This window comes from Durio zibethinus, chromosome 18, assembly GCF_047325235.1.
Source record: "Durio zibethinus cultivar Kanyao isolate XHJ-2024 chromosome 18, ASM4732523v1, whole genome shotgun sequence".
Classification (NCBI taxonomy): domain Eukaryota; kingdom Viridiplantae; phylum Streptophyta; class Magnoliopsida; order Malvales; family Malvaceae; genus Durio; species Durio zibethinus.
In genome coordinates, this window is record NC_143179.1 from 16,614,241 (window position 1) to 16,629,390 (window position 15,150).

At 34.9% G+C, this 15,150-nt stretch overlaps 2 protein-coding genes across 5 annotated transcripts; one reads left to right on the forward strand and one right to left on the reverse strand.

Moving 5' to 3' along the window:
* Window positions 1–837: 837 nt before the first annotated feature.
* LOC111299770 (putative pectinesterase/pectinesterase inhibitor 51) lies at window positions 838–3,977 on the forward strand. The gene is made up of 2 exons (XM_022895216.2): window positions 838–2,099; window positions 3,179–3,977. The coding sequence occupies exons 1-2, from the start codon at window positions 1,070–1,072 to the stop codon at window positions 3,862–3,864; spliced, it is 1,716 nt and encodes a 571-aa protein (XP_022750951.2). The 5' UTR covers window positions 838–1,069; the 3' UTR covers window positions 3,865–3,977.
* Window positions 3,978–6,169: 2,192 nt separating this feature from the next.
* Window positions 6,170–12,696, reverse strand: LOC111299771 (UDP-glucuronate:xylan alpha-glucuronosyltransferase 1-like). 4 transcript variants are annotated; one of them, XM_022895217.2, is made up of 5 exons: window positions 12,566–12,696; window positions 12,136–12,238; window positions 8,855–9,061; window positions 7,678–8,306; window positions 6,170–7,452 (listed from the first exon to the last, which is right to left on the reverse strand). In XM_022895217.2, the coding sequence occupies exons 2-5, from the start codon at window positions 12,225–12,227 to the stop codon at window positions 6,422–6,424; spliced, it is 1,959 nt and encodes a 652-aa protein (XP_022750952.1). In that variant the 5' UTR covers window positions 12,228–12,238; window positions 12,566–12,696; the 3' UTR covers window positions 6,170–6,421. The 4 variants fall into 4 exon arrangements, with proteins under 4 accessions (XP_022750952.1, XP_089603867.1, XP_022750953.1 ...); XM_089747741.1 differs by lacking the exon at window positions 12,566–12,696 and having other exon boundaries at window positions 12,136–12,339; XM_022895218.2 differs by lacking the exon at window positions 8,855–9,061 and having other exon boundaries at window positions 6,284–7,452.
* Window positions 12,697–15,150: the final 2,454 nt, after the last annotated feature.

The window sequence follows — 15,150 nt, forward strand, 5'->3', positions numbered from 1 at the left end:
CATTCCATTTTCATCGCATCCCAATTCCCAAACTAAAATTTCTGTCTCCTCTTGCCTCGTTTCTGATTTTTCTGCCCAATGGCAATCAAACAATGATCTTGCGGGAAATATATATGATAATTTTAATTAAAATATAATTTTATGATATAAAAAATATAAAAATAATATGATTTAAATTTTTAATAAAAATATATTTCATATTTAACATATTAACATCAATTATAATACAATAAATTTGATATTTTATAATGATTAACACATTCAAATAATATATATTACCATACATACCATAAATGGCCAAGCCATCCATTTTCACCACTTTCTTCCCACTCTCTAACCTTCTCATCCTCTCATTCTCTAATCAATATTAATAGGTAAGGTTTAGTGTGAGTATAGTATATACTATTTTTATATTCGGATTCTTATATTATATTTATTTTTATATTTATATTTAATAAATATTTTAAATTTATTTTCATTTTTATTTTCATGAGTATTTAATATATATAAATAATTTATTTACATGTAGCTTTTAAAAAATAATTAAAATCAAAATTTAGTTTTTAGTTTTTTTAATTCTTTCTTACATTTTATATATATTTTATAAATATATATATTAATATATATTTTAAATAAAAATATATTAATTTTAACTAATTTAAAATAATAATTTATATTATTTAATTAAAAGTTTATTTATTAAATATATATAAATTATTAATATATAAAAAAATTTACATTATCCGTTTCTATTCTCGTACCTACTAAAAAATTTAAAATTATTTTCGTCTCATCCAAATTTAAATTTAGGGCCACTGAAAAAAAAAAAAGTTCCTTGTTGAGAAGGGGTAAAATTTACAGCCATATTCCCTTCGGAAACATCCAAAACCAAACATACCCCGTGACGATGAATTTCACTCTTCTCTTCTCTTCTCTTCTCTTCTCGCGAATCCCCTTTTATTCGCTTTTCGTTCCAAAACTTTTCGAAGTCAGAAATTCCTAATCACCACCAATTGCTAACTTCCCCGATGATTTCCAAACTCCCTCATCACTTCAAACTATAAATATTATGCCTACAGCTTCACCACCTCCCTGGCACCAAAACCTTCCAAAAAAACCTCCTTGCAAATCCCTTTTTTTTTTCCTTGTATCAATCTCAATGTCCACTCTTCTTCTCCTCTCCCTTCTTTTCCTCATCCTTTTCTTCAACCTCTCTTCTTCTCAATCTCCTCAAAGTTCCCCTGTTTCCGCCTCAAACTCCTCTCAAATCCGCCTTGCATGCCAATCCACTCGCTTCCCACAACCCTGTGAAAGCTCTCTCACACAATCCTCCCCTCTCCCTCCTAACCCAACCTCCCTCCAAATCATCCAATCAGCCATTTCCGTCTCTTCCCAGAATCTCAAAACCGGACAATCCATGGTCAAATCCATTCTCGACTCCTCCAAAGGCAACCTTAATCGCACCAACGCCGCCACCATCTGCATCGACATTCTTTCTTACTCAGATTACCGCATAAACTCAGCCAATGACGCGTTAACACGTGGTAAGATCAAGGATGCACGTGCCTGGATGAGCGCGGCCCTTTGCTACCAATACGATTGTTGGAGCGCACTCAAGTATGTAAACGACACCAAATTGGTCGACCAAACGATGGCGTTTTTGGACTCTCTAACGCAACACAGCAGTAACGCGTTAAGCATGATTGTCGCTTACGATAATTACGGGGATGACGTATCCTCGTGGACCCCACCCAAAACGGAACGGGACGGGTTTTACGAGAAAGGGTCGGGTGGGACGGATTTGGGGTTTAACGGGGGTTTTCCGTCAGACATAAAGGTGGATGTAACGGTGTGTAAAGAGGGCAGTGGAGGGTGTTACAAGACGGTCCAAGACGCCGTTAACGCGGCACCGGATAATGCAGAGACGACACGTCGTTTTGTGATACACATAAAGGAAGGGGTGTACGAGGAAACGGTGAGGGTTCCGTTTGAGAAGAGAAATGTGGTGTTTCTGGGGGACGGGATGGGTAAAACGATTATTACGGGTTCTTTAAATGTGGGGAAGCCCGGAATGTCCACTTATGAATCTGCTACAGTCGGTGAGTACCCTCTCCTTTTATCCTACTTATTCAAAAATCATATAGTTATGTCTCTTTTTGAAAATTGTCAACTTTATTTCATTCGAAAAAGTTGCTTTTACATTCACCTTTACCTTTTAAACAAATCAATTAGCTGAATTAGCGGCTTAAATGAATTATTAAGTGAACTATTTGAATTGAATTAGAAAAAATTTTAGAGTTTAACTTGTAACAAATAGTTTACTATTAGACTCCAAAGGCTCCAGAACTTAATTGAAATTGAGTTTAATGGAGTTTTATTTTTAATATATTTAATATAAAAAATAAATGATAAAAATATAATATTTAATATAAATATTTATAATTTTACAAACTGAATTTATGGTTCAATAAAATTAAGAATTGAGTTTGAGCATAAAAAATGAAATTTCATGAAATTTGAGTTTTCAAATCGATCCAAATTGGACTCGACTCAGTTTGATGATACCCTAGAGCGACGAACACATGGTTTAGGTTCCTTAAGCAGACAGGATTAACTTCTCTTCGGAATTGTCAAAGTTTTTGTTGTTTATGTATCATTATTTAAATATCTAACTTCTCTTCGATGCACCGTGAAAAGTTTAATAAGCTTGTCGAGACAAGGTTTGCACTTTGTTTTCATAGAGTTTCACAGTTTCACATATAAACCAACAGGGCAAGATCTGTTCAATTCATGCATCTTGTTCTTCCTACTTAAGAACCAATCTCGAAGTTATTAAAAAGTTAGCTGATAAATAAACAACTTGTTTTGATAAATACACAAGCAACTGGTACAGTCTTATATACATTCAATTTCGATTCCATTAATGCTTTAATGAGATTTTGCATCTTGATTTTCATGGTAAGTGCATTTTGAGCAACATTTACTGATTTAACTCGTCAGGTAAAATATTGAACGCTATCCAAAGCAAAGAAAGGTACCTTTTTTGTTAAGGCAGAAGATATCATTATTGGAAATATATATTGAAGAATGAAGATCAGTAAGCCGAGGAAATTGTATAATCAAATTTGCCATGTTATCTGTTTATCATATTCTGATGTGTTGCATTGGCCTGTTACAGGAGTTCTTGGGGATGGATTTATGGCCAGTGGCCTCACAATCAAGAACACAGCAGGCCCTGATGCCCACCAAGCAGTAGCCTTCAGATCAGATAGCGATCTTTCTGTTATTGAGAACTGTGAATTCTTAGGCAATCAAGATACTATCTATGTTCACTCACTCCGCCAATTCTACAAGAAGTGCCGTATTCAGGGGAATGTGGACTTCATCTTTGGAAATTCTGCTTCAGTATTCCAAGAATGCGAAATTTTGGTTGCTCCCCGGCAGTTAAATCCAGAAAAAGGTGAGAGCAATGCCATCACAGCTCATGGCAGAACAGATCCTGCTCAATCAACTGGTCTCATTTTCCAAAACTGCTTGCTCAATGGAACTGATGAATACATGAGATACTACTATAGCAATCCTAAAGTGCACAAGAATTATTTGGGAAGGCCGTGGAAGGAATATTCAAGGACAGTTTTTATAAATTGTGTCATGGAAGCTTTTATTTCTCCAGACGGCTGGATGCCATGGAGTGGTGAATTTGCATTGAAAACACTTTTCTATGGCGAATCTGGGAATTCTGGACCAGGATCAAATGTGTCGAAGAGAGTTCCATGGAGTTCACAAATTCCATTGGAGCATGTTTATACTTATTCTGTCCAGAATTTCATTCAAGGAGATCAGTGGATTCCAACATCATCTTGATTTTTTTCCCATATTACCAAGAACCTTCTTCTTTGTTAAATCAAAATGATAAGAACTCTAAGGTTGTAAAGCCAACTAAATTTTAGGCAATCATCTTTTGATCTGCTACGAAATCTTCGTTGGAGGAGGGGCCAGTTTTATAGGCAGTAGGGTTCGTAATATTGCAATATTACTATTATACCTTAGATTACACAAAGGAAAGATTATACTTTGCCTTTTTTTTTTATAAAGAAAGTCTTAGTTTGAAATAAAAAAAGATTGTAGAGTTTGGAATAGAAAAAAGATTATAAACGTTAAAATTTAAGTTTTAAATTAATTAGATATTAATTTTTTTAAAGTAACTGTATAAATAAGTAAAACTTTGAACTTCAACTTTTATTTCTCTTTCATTTTGCAAATAAATATATTAGTTAGGATCGGTGATTCAAATAACCTGACTCTTTTATTTTTTTAGATTCGGTATAAATGGTAAAGACCTTTTTGAAGGGTGTCCTAATTCACCATCATTTGGTTGAAAATTTTGGAGGGGGGACATCATACGCATTGACGGTAAGCAAGAGAGGGGGGGGCAAACCCTATCAGACGAAGATTTTTCCATGGTGGTGGGAATAATGGGAGTATGACATATTGACATTGGCCAACTGTTTTTCTTGACTTTATATGCAAAGTTGTTAAGGTGACACGTTGCACTTTTCATAACCATTCGGCATTCACACGTTGACCACGGTTTTTCATGAACATTTTTGTTTTCTGCGGGTCGACTAGAATAGATGTAAGCTCAATGCTGACAAAGCCATAAATTAAAATGAAGGGTGGGGAATTTCTTCTTCTATTTTGCTCACTTTTCGACGAGGTATGGGCTTAGGGAAATAAAGGTATGGGCCATAGGGAAAAAAAGGTTATCTCAGCTGCTGTTTCCAATGTAAATTAGTATTTGGTATAATATTAATGTAAATTTTTAATTTTATAAATAAGATTAAAAGATTAACTCATGTTTATTTTTATTTTTATTTTTATTTTTAATTAATTCTTTTAAAATACATTTTTATCATCATTTTAATTTTGATTGTGTAATTTAAAATTTTCACTAATAATGAATGAAATAATTTCTCTTAAATATGCATGAATATGATTCTCAACTTCACCTTAAAGGAATATGGATCCAATCAGAAGGAAGATTGGCCCCATCTCCCTTTTGCTTTCACATATGCAGAAAAGGCCAGTTTCCTACTCCTTAATCCTCATTTATGCCTTGCGAATTACTTCGATAATGGCCTTCTTGTGCCCAACTGCCGTCTGCCCTTGGTCTTTGCCATCAGCCACATTATTTTTGGGGCTTAGCCAAAAACCATATGTAGACAATTAATTATATGCAGCAGTCTTTCTACTTATATTCAAATGCTACAAAGATTATTTGTAGACAATTACTCGCACAAGCACTATGATTAGATAGGTTCAAGTTCTGGATTAAAAGCACTTTGGCTGATTCATGTCTCCTTCCCTTAAGCCAAAGTGCTGTCCGCCCTTGTTCGTAGATAAGATTTGGTTAACCTCAACTAGTGCCTAGGATCACTGACTAAGACCCATCGTGCAACTCCACTACATGAATCTAATTAAAAAAAAAAAAGGTCCTTGTGCCTTTTTAACTTCAACTCCACTAGTCTTCTTCTGTTTGTGTAGTTGGGCGGTTGCTGACATGAGATTGAGGCGTGTCTGCTATCATCACATCTGATTTCCACATTCTCCCATTAACTACAAGTGGATCTTAAAGGAATGGCCATTAAAGAACTATATTGCAAGAAAACTCTCTTATTTTGTCTCTTTAGAGGCCCACGGCATTAGCTTAAAGCAAGCTATTGCATGATCAATTAAAAACTTAAGTTTGGGAACAGATGGAGAGTTTTTTTTTTTTTTTTTTTTTGGGGGGGGGGGGGGGGGAAGTGTTTAGTTTAATAGTTTACATAATTTTGAGGCTAAAACATTATGGGGATTGATAATCTTCCTCGTTAATGCACCAGGTTCTGAGGGGATTTGATTAAATGTGCAATGCAGCGCATGATATACGTAGTGAGATGTCATGTGTATCCATAGAAAATCAACCTTTCACAAGAAAAATAAACCAGCCACGTGAAAATAACTTGACCCAATCTTTTTCTGTTTCTATGAGTATGCCGATGCCCACAGCCATTTCCCATCTCTGAGGTTGCTTGTTCAATGCTTGAACACAAACTTGGCATGGACAATTGGACATGTCTGACAGTTTCCATCTCGTGCACACAAATATACAGTAGTTTATGGACTTTTTGAGGGCAAACCAGTTGGATTGACTGAACAGATCAAGTTTTAATAAAGGTAGTGAAAAATCAAAAGGTATTTTTCTCTAGTACAATTTTGGGGGAAAATTGAAGGTTATTTCATCTACTAAGCCCAGAACACATACTTGATCTAAAACAATTTTATGAATAAAAAGAAATTAAAGTGAACCCCCTTTTAGAACTATGTGTCATTTACATAAAGAAGGCATGAAAATGAAGAGAAAAACAGATTCAGAAATAACTCACAAGCCTGGGAGGGATGCCGTGTTGATTGAAGGAGGTGTTGGAACAAAAAATTCATCGTCAGTCCAGTTACTCTCACCCCAGTGCTTTAGCATACTCTTCCAGGAACATACATTGTCGATACACTTCTTCAAACGCTTGTCCTTAACTTTGATTCTCCAGTGACCATCGGTGAAATTTGCCTTCTCGGCTTCCCTTCTATCAAATTCCAATTGTGCCTTTTGCTTCGACCTTAACAGGCAGAACTGGTGTAATAGCTGAGGCATTGCATCATGGACTTTCCACCACCTTTCATGGGCAACATCACTAGCAAACTCTAGCATTATATCTACATTCCAATTGCAATCATAGTCCTTGTAGCACAACCATGGCTTTATACCTAGATAGTGAAGTACATAAAGGATTGGAGGTTCAGCACCGAAAAGCCGAGTTTTCTTTTGCTTAACCTCTTCTTCATCACCAATCCAAAAATGTTTCAGAAAGTTCATGTGTCGAGGAATCCGGTGCCACCATGTGAAAATCTCGTTTAGGTACCCCTGATCCCCACCATTATAAGACTCAAACACATCAATGTGTTCCATCAAAAGCTGGAAGGTGCAATTTGAAGGCTCAATGACCATCACACCGGAGTTAAAAAGTGTGCCATTATTTCCTGTTGCTGATATTTCAGGCATCCTGAATAAGAAATCAATGTTTCTAAGAATAAGCAGATCTGCATCAATGAATATGATCTTGTCATAATCTGTGAGCTGCCACAAGCGGAACTTGCTGTAGTTCCATTCGTTGTAAGCATCTTTTTCAGCTTTTGGATTCCTGATCCTTTGAATAGTCCTGACTTTCCATCCAGCTGCCTCAAGTCCACTCCTGTGATAACCACTGATTGTCTCATCGACAAGTATCACAAGGTCTCGGGTGGAGCCAGACAACCGGATGCTTTGAGCAGCGGCTATAGCCCCACATACATATACCTGAGCTGAATGGAGAATTGTAGCATATGCTTCTCGAGATGCATTCCCTGAATATATTGGCTCTGTATTTAACATATTGTATTAGTTTTTTATAAACCACTAGTTTGAGAAAGATGAAAATGAAAGAAAAAAAAAACATTTTTTTCCTTTTTCAACTTGTCAGGTTATAAAATGAAGAAATGTTCAAAATTTACTTCAGTGATGGTGCTAACCCAAAAGCTATAATTTCCACAGAAGAAATGAAAATCAGAAGTTTGGGGGCATGCAAAAACTGGAATAAAACTGACCTTTGACCCCGATAGGAAGTGCAAGTTCACAAGATCCAGCTGGAAGCTGGAGCTTTTCTCTCAACACATGCAAGTCTGGTTTGTATAACCAGACATCCTTTTCACGTGCGACAAGTTCTTTGCAAGTGAACATGTTTGGGATAGGAAAGCACTTTGAAACAAAAAGCACATACACCGGATAAAAGCCTTTGGCGGAGGTAGCAAGACTAGCGGCTGCCAGCTGCAAATGCAGCCGAGCAACATCCCTTGACCAGTTCCCCTCATTTCTACAAGGAAGCTTGACAGCAATCAGATCAAGACGTTTTCCAGGGACTTCAATCTTTGGTAGAGGTGGGCAAACAGGAACGTCTTCTTCTTGCTCCTCATCAATCCATTCGGGATATAAGGAATCCCAGGTTACATTCATGTCAGCATAGTCCAGGTGCAGAACAATGTGGTTGGCATCAGGTATTAGGTGCTTCCACTGAGTGACTTCAGTAGTATTGAAGTTCAAAAGCCCAATTCCCTGGTAGTCATTCTGTTCGCCCATCTTCTCAATAACTTTCATAACATCATCCCAATCGGTATTTAAATCTGATAAATATCGAAAATCTTCGCCTGCCCATATCCACCTGTTCATAAAATTTGGCCTGCATGGAGTATACCTTTCATTAGTTATTGGTTCACTATTTCATTCCCTAAAAGGCCTTCATAATTCAAATTCTTGAATTATGACCTCAAACTTTTAGTCTTCAACAAATCAAGGCAAGTCATCATTATCAGTCAAGGATAACGGAAAGGATGTCAAGTTGAATTGATTACCACGATTTTCTTTCTAGTTTTGGAGGTTTGGCCAAGAATGAAAAGATCTCTTTAATACAGGACATAACTGAGATGGTTATTATCAATAGACATTAACCATCAAGAGTCATGACATTGACAAGTACACATGCATGAGGATATGCATCAATCATCAAATTAGAGGTAATGCATGCTTAAACAATTAAAGCCAAAAGTAAGCCATGCAAAATTAGTAGTGCATGAAGCCTGAATCAAAGTTTTGAGCCTCATTGTAATCACGAGTCAAACCAATACTTTTGATTGCATGTAGACAACCTCTATAACTTCCTTTAAAATAAAGGAAATTTGGAATCGGTTCAGACATTAGTAGCAAAATGCATGAAAGTAAGAGACATACCGAGAACCTGTGCGGGATAGATGGTCACTGTTATAGACCTCTGGAGAGTACAAAAGTGTTACAAAAGTGCCACACACAATAACAACCAAGACAAGTTTCAGCAGAGGATATTTGCAGCATGAGTTCCGCTCTTGGATTGGGATGTGGAAAGGTTTCTCAACACCTTTTACTTTATTTTTATTTATCCTCCTTTTGTATATGGCCTCACTGCAATGAGTGTAAATGAGGGAAAAAAAAAAGAAGAGAAAAACAGAGAAATAAATGGTAAAGAATGAAAGCATTCTGAATCTTCTAAAATGAATAGGAGCAAGTACTAAAAAACTCATTCTGCAGTTGAAACAAAGCCTTGGCCTTAATTTGTGTAACATGTAGAATAAAAAGTTTGCTGATAACCTCAAGGATGAACCCACAGTAGAGATGAAATGGATGGTAACCTAGGATTAGGGGTGGTTATGCTTCATCGTGCTAACTTACACTAATCAAATAAGCTATAAAATTTTTTTTTTTTTTTTGATATTTGAGATTGTCAGAATTTGAACATGATCACAGAAATTAGTTCAGCACTCTACCAATATACCATGAGACTGTTGACAGTTACAGAGTTTTATTGATGTATCGCAATGAGTGCATATACAGCTCGGAAAACCAAGCAGAACGCCTGTTTACTCTGCTAGAGAAAATATGGGGATACTGTCAAGATCAAATTTAGCAGCGAAAATATCTCTTGGTTACTGCTTAGTTCATGGTTGAGTGATCCAGGTTCATGTTAATAGAGTTGAACCACTGGTTCTGTTTCTTTTTCAAGTTATTTTCATCCAACGTGTCAATTATTCCTTATTTTTTCCCCTTTGCTTAGGTAATGTGTCAAGTCACGGGTCGAGATTTAAGTTTCGACTCACGCGGTTTTGGGACCCGAGTATTCATTCATCCGACATCTTAGATCAATCTACCTACTAGAGTTCACACCCTTATGAAGCATTATCCGCTCTAGCTCTCTAATCTCAAGATTTTATCTTACAAAAGATACCTCACAAGGTTAAAGTGATGTGAACCCTTTTATATCCCAATGACCCTCCTATTATATTCAATGTTGGATTCATGATTCTCTTTAAGTCCGTGACATTCTCCTTCACTCAATCTCGTGACGCCTTCGTTACGGAGATTGATTACCCTGACTACCTCCCTCGAAGTAATTGGCATGGATCGAACGGTTTAGGATTGACTCTGATACTACTTATCACGAGTCGAGACTTAAGCTTCGACCCGCGCGACTTCGAGATCCGGGCATTCACTAATCCGACGTCTCAGATCAGTCTACCTATTATTATTCATATCCTTATGAGGTATTATTCGTTCTGACCTCATGATTTTATCGTACAAAAAATACCTCATAAGTTTGAGATAATGTAAATTTTAATGATCTTTTTATTATATTCGATGTAAAATTCAAGATTACGCTGTGACACATGCACTTATTCTGCCCATGTAAAACATAAGTTCAAAGTATCTTCCTGCAATGGTCTGTACGTTTCAAACTTTTCCATGTAGGAATAATCCTACGTTTTCTGTTGCGCATGAATTTAATGCAAACTATTAACAAAGCATAATTACACCAAAACAAAGTAAAATCTCACCATCTATTTTTGTAAATTACTGAATGAAACCTATGAGATATGCTGTCAGTGCATATTGATTAGATGTGATAGAGATTGAAATCTTATGTATATATATTTTCAATTTTTCTGATGTGACCTACGAAAAAAATTGAAGTTTTATCTTTCAATTTAAGATAAAATGTCTCTGACAACCATCCTAAAAGCAAACTATGTCCCAATATATTGAGTCCAAAAGTTCCTATCTAAACCTAGAAAAAAAAAAAAAAAAACAGAAACAAAATAGAATGACTTAAAACGTGAGCCTAATGTCAACATACCCTCTATGTAAAAGTGCCTTAAAAAGAAACAACAGTTATAGCCAATAATAATCTTAGGTTCTGTTCATAGTACTCCCTCATACTCAAAAAAGAATTACCTTGGGTTGTTTCCAATCCTTGAATTAAGAAAGGATATGAAGGAATTGATAGAAGAAGTCTAGCTAGAGGAACATACAATTTCTATAATTGCTCTAATTTGATCCTAACCCTATTAAACATGATAGAACTTAAGCAAGCTAATTAGTTGGAGTTATTTTCAGACGTCAAGTCATCCAAATGCCCTATGCTTCATTTGGATGGCCAAGGGATTTTCATAGCGCAATCACCGAAACCGTGTGATGAGATCCCTTTCCCCCGGCAATCCAAATCCCAACCGTACATTCAATAAGGATGAGTACTATCCACTAGGCCGGCCACCTGCATTTCTAATAGCCAGACTACATGGCTAATTATTTCAGGCTTGACTTAATTTAATTATTTTGAAGTTTCAATGCAATGAAAACGTCCTATTTGAGAAGAATAAATACTTCCTTCACTAAGCAAAATTAATTAAATGTCTGAAAGGCAGGTCTTCAACAACCTCAAAATTAATAAAAATAGCAGGTAAACGGGAAGATTTATATTTAAAACAAGACTTGCAACTAAAGCAAAGATCTAAGATCACATATCAATATCTTGCAAAAGTTGAAGCAAACTCATACAGACCTCTACTCTAATGTAAATATTAGTAGTTGTTTTGACATTTTTACCTCAGTAGGAATCTTTTTTTGACCAAAATTGGTTTGTCACATCAAGAAGAAAACCAAATGGTTAAAAGCGGCCCCCATGTGGTTGGTCAATCATTGGAAACAGAAGTTCAGAGTTCTAGACCAATAAGAAACTGTTTTACTAATAACCAATAAGAACAAAGATACTTGAGTAATTCTTGAGAAACTGAGATTAACATTAGAAGCTAAGGCTTTTTAGATTAAAAAAAAAAATCCAGTTTTGGTGCTGAGAAAGATCCCAAGGTACTTGGCATGGAGAAGCCAAGATTGCTGAATTATATCAAACTCAAGTTTTTTTTTTTTTTTTCTTTGGTACAAAGGAGGTCGTAATACTCGAACCCTGAACTGCTTAATCCGTCCAATTCAAATGACAGTATAAGCTATGAATACAGCATTGTAACAAAAAGGATTTTCCCGGAAAAAAATTCCTGTAAAAATATTGACTTTGGCCTTACTTATAATGATCTAACAACAAAGGAAAGCCAATAACGAAACTGGAAATTGCAGGCACAGAGTGACAACGATTATAATTTAAATTTAAGCAATAATTAGAAAGATTGAAATGAAAGAAGGGAACTCACATTGATGCAGTTAACCGATGTCTAGTCTCGACAGAACCAGGTAAGTTTCCCATAACTCCTCTCATTTCTAAGCTATCAGCCAACAGGGGCATGCATGCAACATCTGATCCACAAAGAATAGAAAAAGAATTTTAAATAAAGGCAATTAGTACCTAGTCTATGGGGAAAGCCTCTGACAAAAGAAGATTGCAGAAAGAAAAGAAAATCCAGAAACAAAAACAATGAAAACATTAGGGAAAAGCTACAAAAGCCAACATAATGATGCTCTAAGGACCAACTAAAAAGTGATATAATGAAGGAAATGACAAAGAAGAAAGAGTAATGGAGTAGCAATGTACTTAATCAAGCAAACCAAAAAATCCAACCATAAACAAGTAAACAGTCAAAAACAACGTTGAGGCAGAAAGAGAGAGATCAGCAAAGATTAAACCTATGATCTTTATGTCTTTGGCATTGACAGAAAGATGGAGGGAGGCAGCTGGGGCTGAAAACCAAACAAGGCTATGGAGGCAATATAGACTAGAGTAACGTCTATCTGAATTTTTCTATTATTTACTTCATTTTTCAATACTCATTTTAGTTTTGATTTCTTACCAACTTAAAAAAAAAATTATATAAATATCATAATTCTCTTATTTAATTTTATTTTCTAGCTTTTTTTTTTTTATGGCTTTTACCAATTTGGTCGTGGGGCTCCACTATAACTACTTACACCCATCACGCACTTCTTTACTACAGAGTTAAGGAATGATTCTCCATTGCTTTCTCTTTTATTTTTATTTTTCCTGTTCTTTGTCCCTCTCTTCTTTAAAACTCTAGTGCGTTACTTTAAGATGTGCCTTGTTAATTCCCCCTTGGGCTTTCTTTCACCCACACCAGAAATAAACCTTGCCTTGGCCGAATTCGGCCATACGAGAGCGGGAGAGAATGATATCAGGAGAGAGAGAGAGAGAGAGAGAGAGAGGAAAAAAGATTTTTATTTTTATTTAAAAATTAATACACATGGCAGCCACGTTATTATTACCCTGTGTGCTCCTCGTAAATGCAACATGTAATAGCCATTTAAATTTTCTGATGAGATGGCATGTTAACGTGGCACAAAATGCCACAGGTTATTACCTTTATTGGTCTGTTGCCACGTGTCTAGCATGTTTCAAGTACTATATTTTTTTTATTAGATTTCTAGTACGGACACAAAATATTTTAAAAAATCAAATTAGATATTTTTAAAATACATATATTACATTAGAAATATGATAAAATAAAAAAACGAAATATGGCATTTTTTTTAGTTTATTCCACGTAGACGTTAAAGTTTAAATTCAAGACCTCCAGTTGAGTAGCATATGAGATCCTTAACTATACTAAAGCTGGGGACCATGCAAAACTTGAGTTTGTTGTACTTTGTCCCAATAACTCTGAATTTAATTTCAGGTGTTGATTTTTGAAAAATTTTCAATGTGACAGTGCCACCAAATGAGATTAAATCAAGACATTAACAAAAGTAATCAATGCTGAAATGATTTCTGGCAAATTATGTTCTTGATTAGGTAAAGAAAAACTGATTTAAAAGAAATTGGTCATGTTTTAAGAGTAGTTGACAGATTAGGTTAATGAAAATAACTAGTTTGGTTGATGATAGAATTAGGGGATTTGAATTTAGTGTACAAAATGATCAAATGTACCAACCTTACTCATCCAATTTAGGCACAAACTGATGAAGCTTCCCAATAAAATGTTAAAATTCAGACCCAAACATGACTGTTAATCCAATCTGTGAAAGCAAGACCATTTTTGTTCGGATTTTTTTTTTTGGTTGGCATTTTCTTTCTTTCTGTTTTGTTTTCTTTAATCTTCTTGGGAGATTCAGAGGTTGGTGTCTTGTTTCACCTAATTCACAGTTCTTGAATAACAACAACATTTAGCTAATTTTTTGTTTTGTTATTGTTTCATCCTTCCATTTTCTTTTTGCAAAAGCCATAAGAATAATGCGGAGAAATGTTTTGGTTTAAGGGTCCTTTCAATAACTATTTCACCAAACAAACACAGCCCAATTAAGACTAGTCAAAAGCATGATAAATTCCTTTATTAAAAAAAATTTATGATTAATTATTAGATGGCTAATTGAAACAAAGATTAGCTTACAATTAAAAGAAGCATTGTCCCAAGTGTCCGCAACCTTCTTCTTTTGAATATTCTTTGCATCCAAGGAAGCAAATTTTCTGAAAGGGAAATTTGGAGAAAACGCCAAAATGTTAAACAAATGATACAATGTTGCAGAATGGGCTGACAAAACATTATTTTTTGAAGATAATCGTGCCGAAAAGATTTTTAAAAAATTTTTTAATTTATTTTTAATCTTTCAATCTTTATTTATTTAATTCATTTAAAAAATATTATATTCAAATTTTATCAATTTATAATTTTTAAAGATTTGATCAATGCTATTTAAATTAATAAAAAACCTTTAACTTTTATTCTAAGCTAAAAAAATCGACAAAAAGGTGAAACGACAACCGATCATTACACATCGTGTGCATTACGAGGTGGGACTTCTTTGTATGATGGAAACCTTGCACCTATCGCTACGTATCTCCCTGTTACTCCATCCCATCCCATCCCATGCAATTAGATGCAATGCAATTACTATTCTCAAAGAATCTAAATATTTTACAATAAAGTTTTGGTCTTTGGTCTTTGGTCTTTGGTCTTTAGAAACCAAAAAAAAAAAAAAAAAAGTATAGTAGATGTACATCTTTCTAAGGCTCAATTGATAAGATTGTCTTTCATTTTTTTTTATAATAAATGATTTTACTTTGAGTGTTATTTAAATTATAATGTATTCATTCAATAAAAAGTTTTCTTTTATTGTCAATCAAAGCCGAAATATGGGTCTGAGTCTATGGTATATCTTGATGCTATATATCCAGTAAAGAATTGATTTTTCAACATCTACGCCATAACCAAGAATTCATTCAGACAAAAAGAATAGTAAAATGGATGAGAGATGAGTAT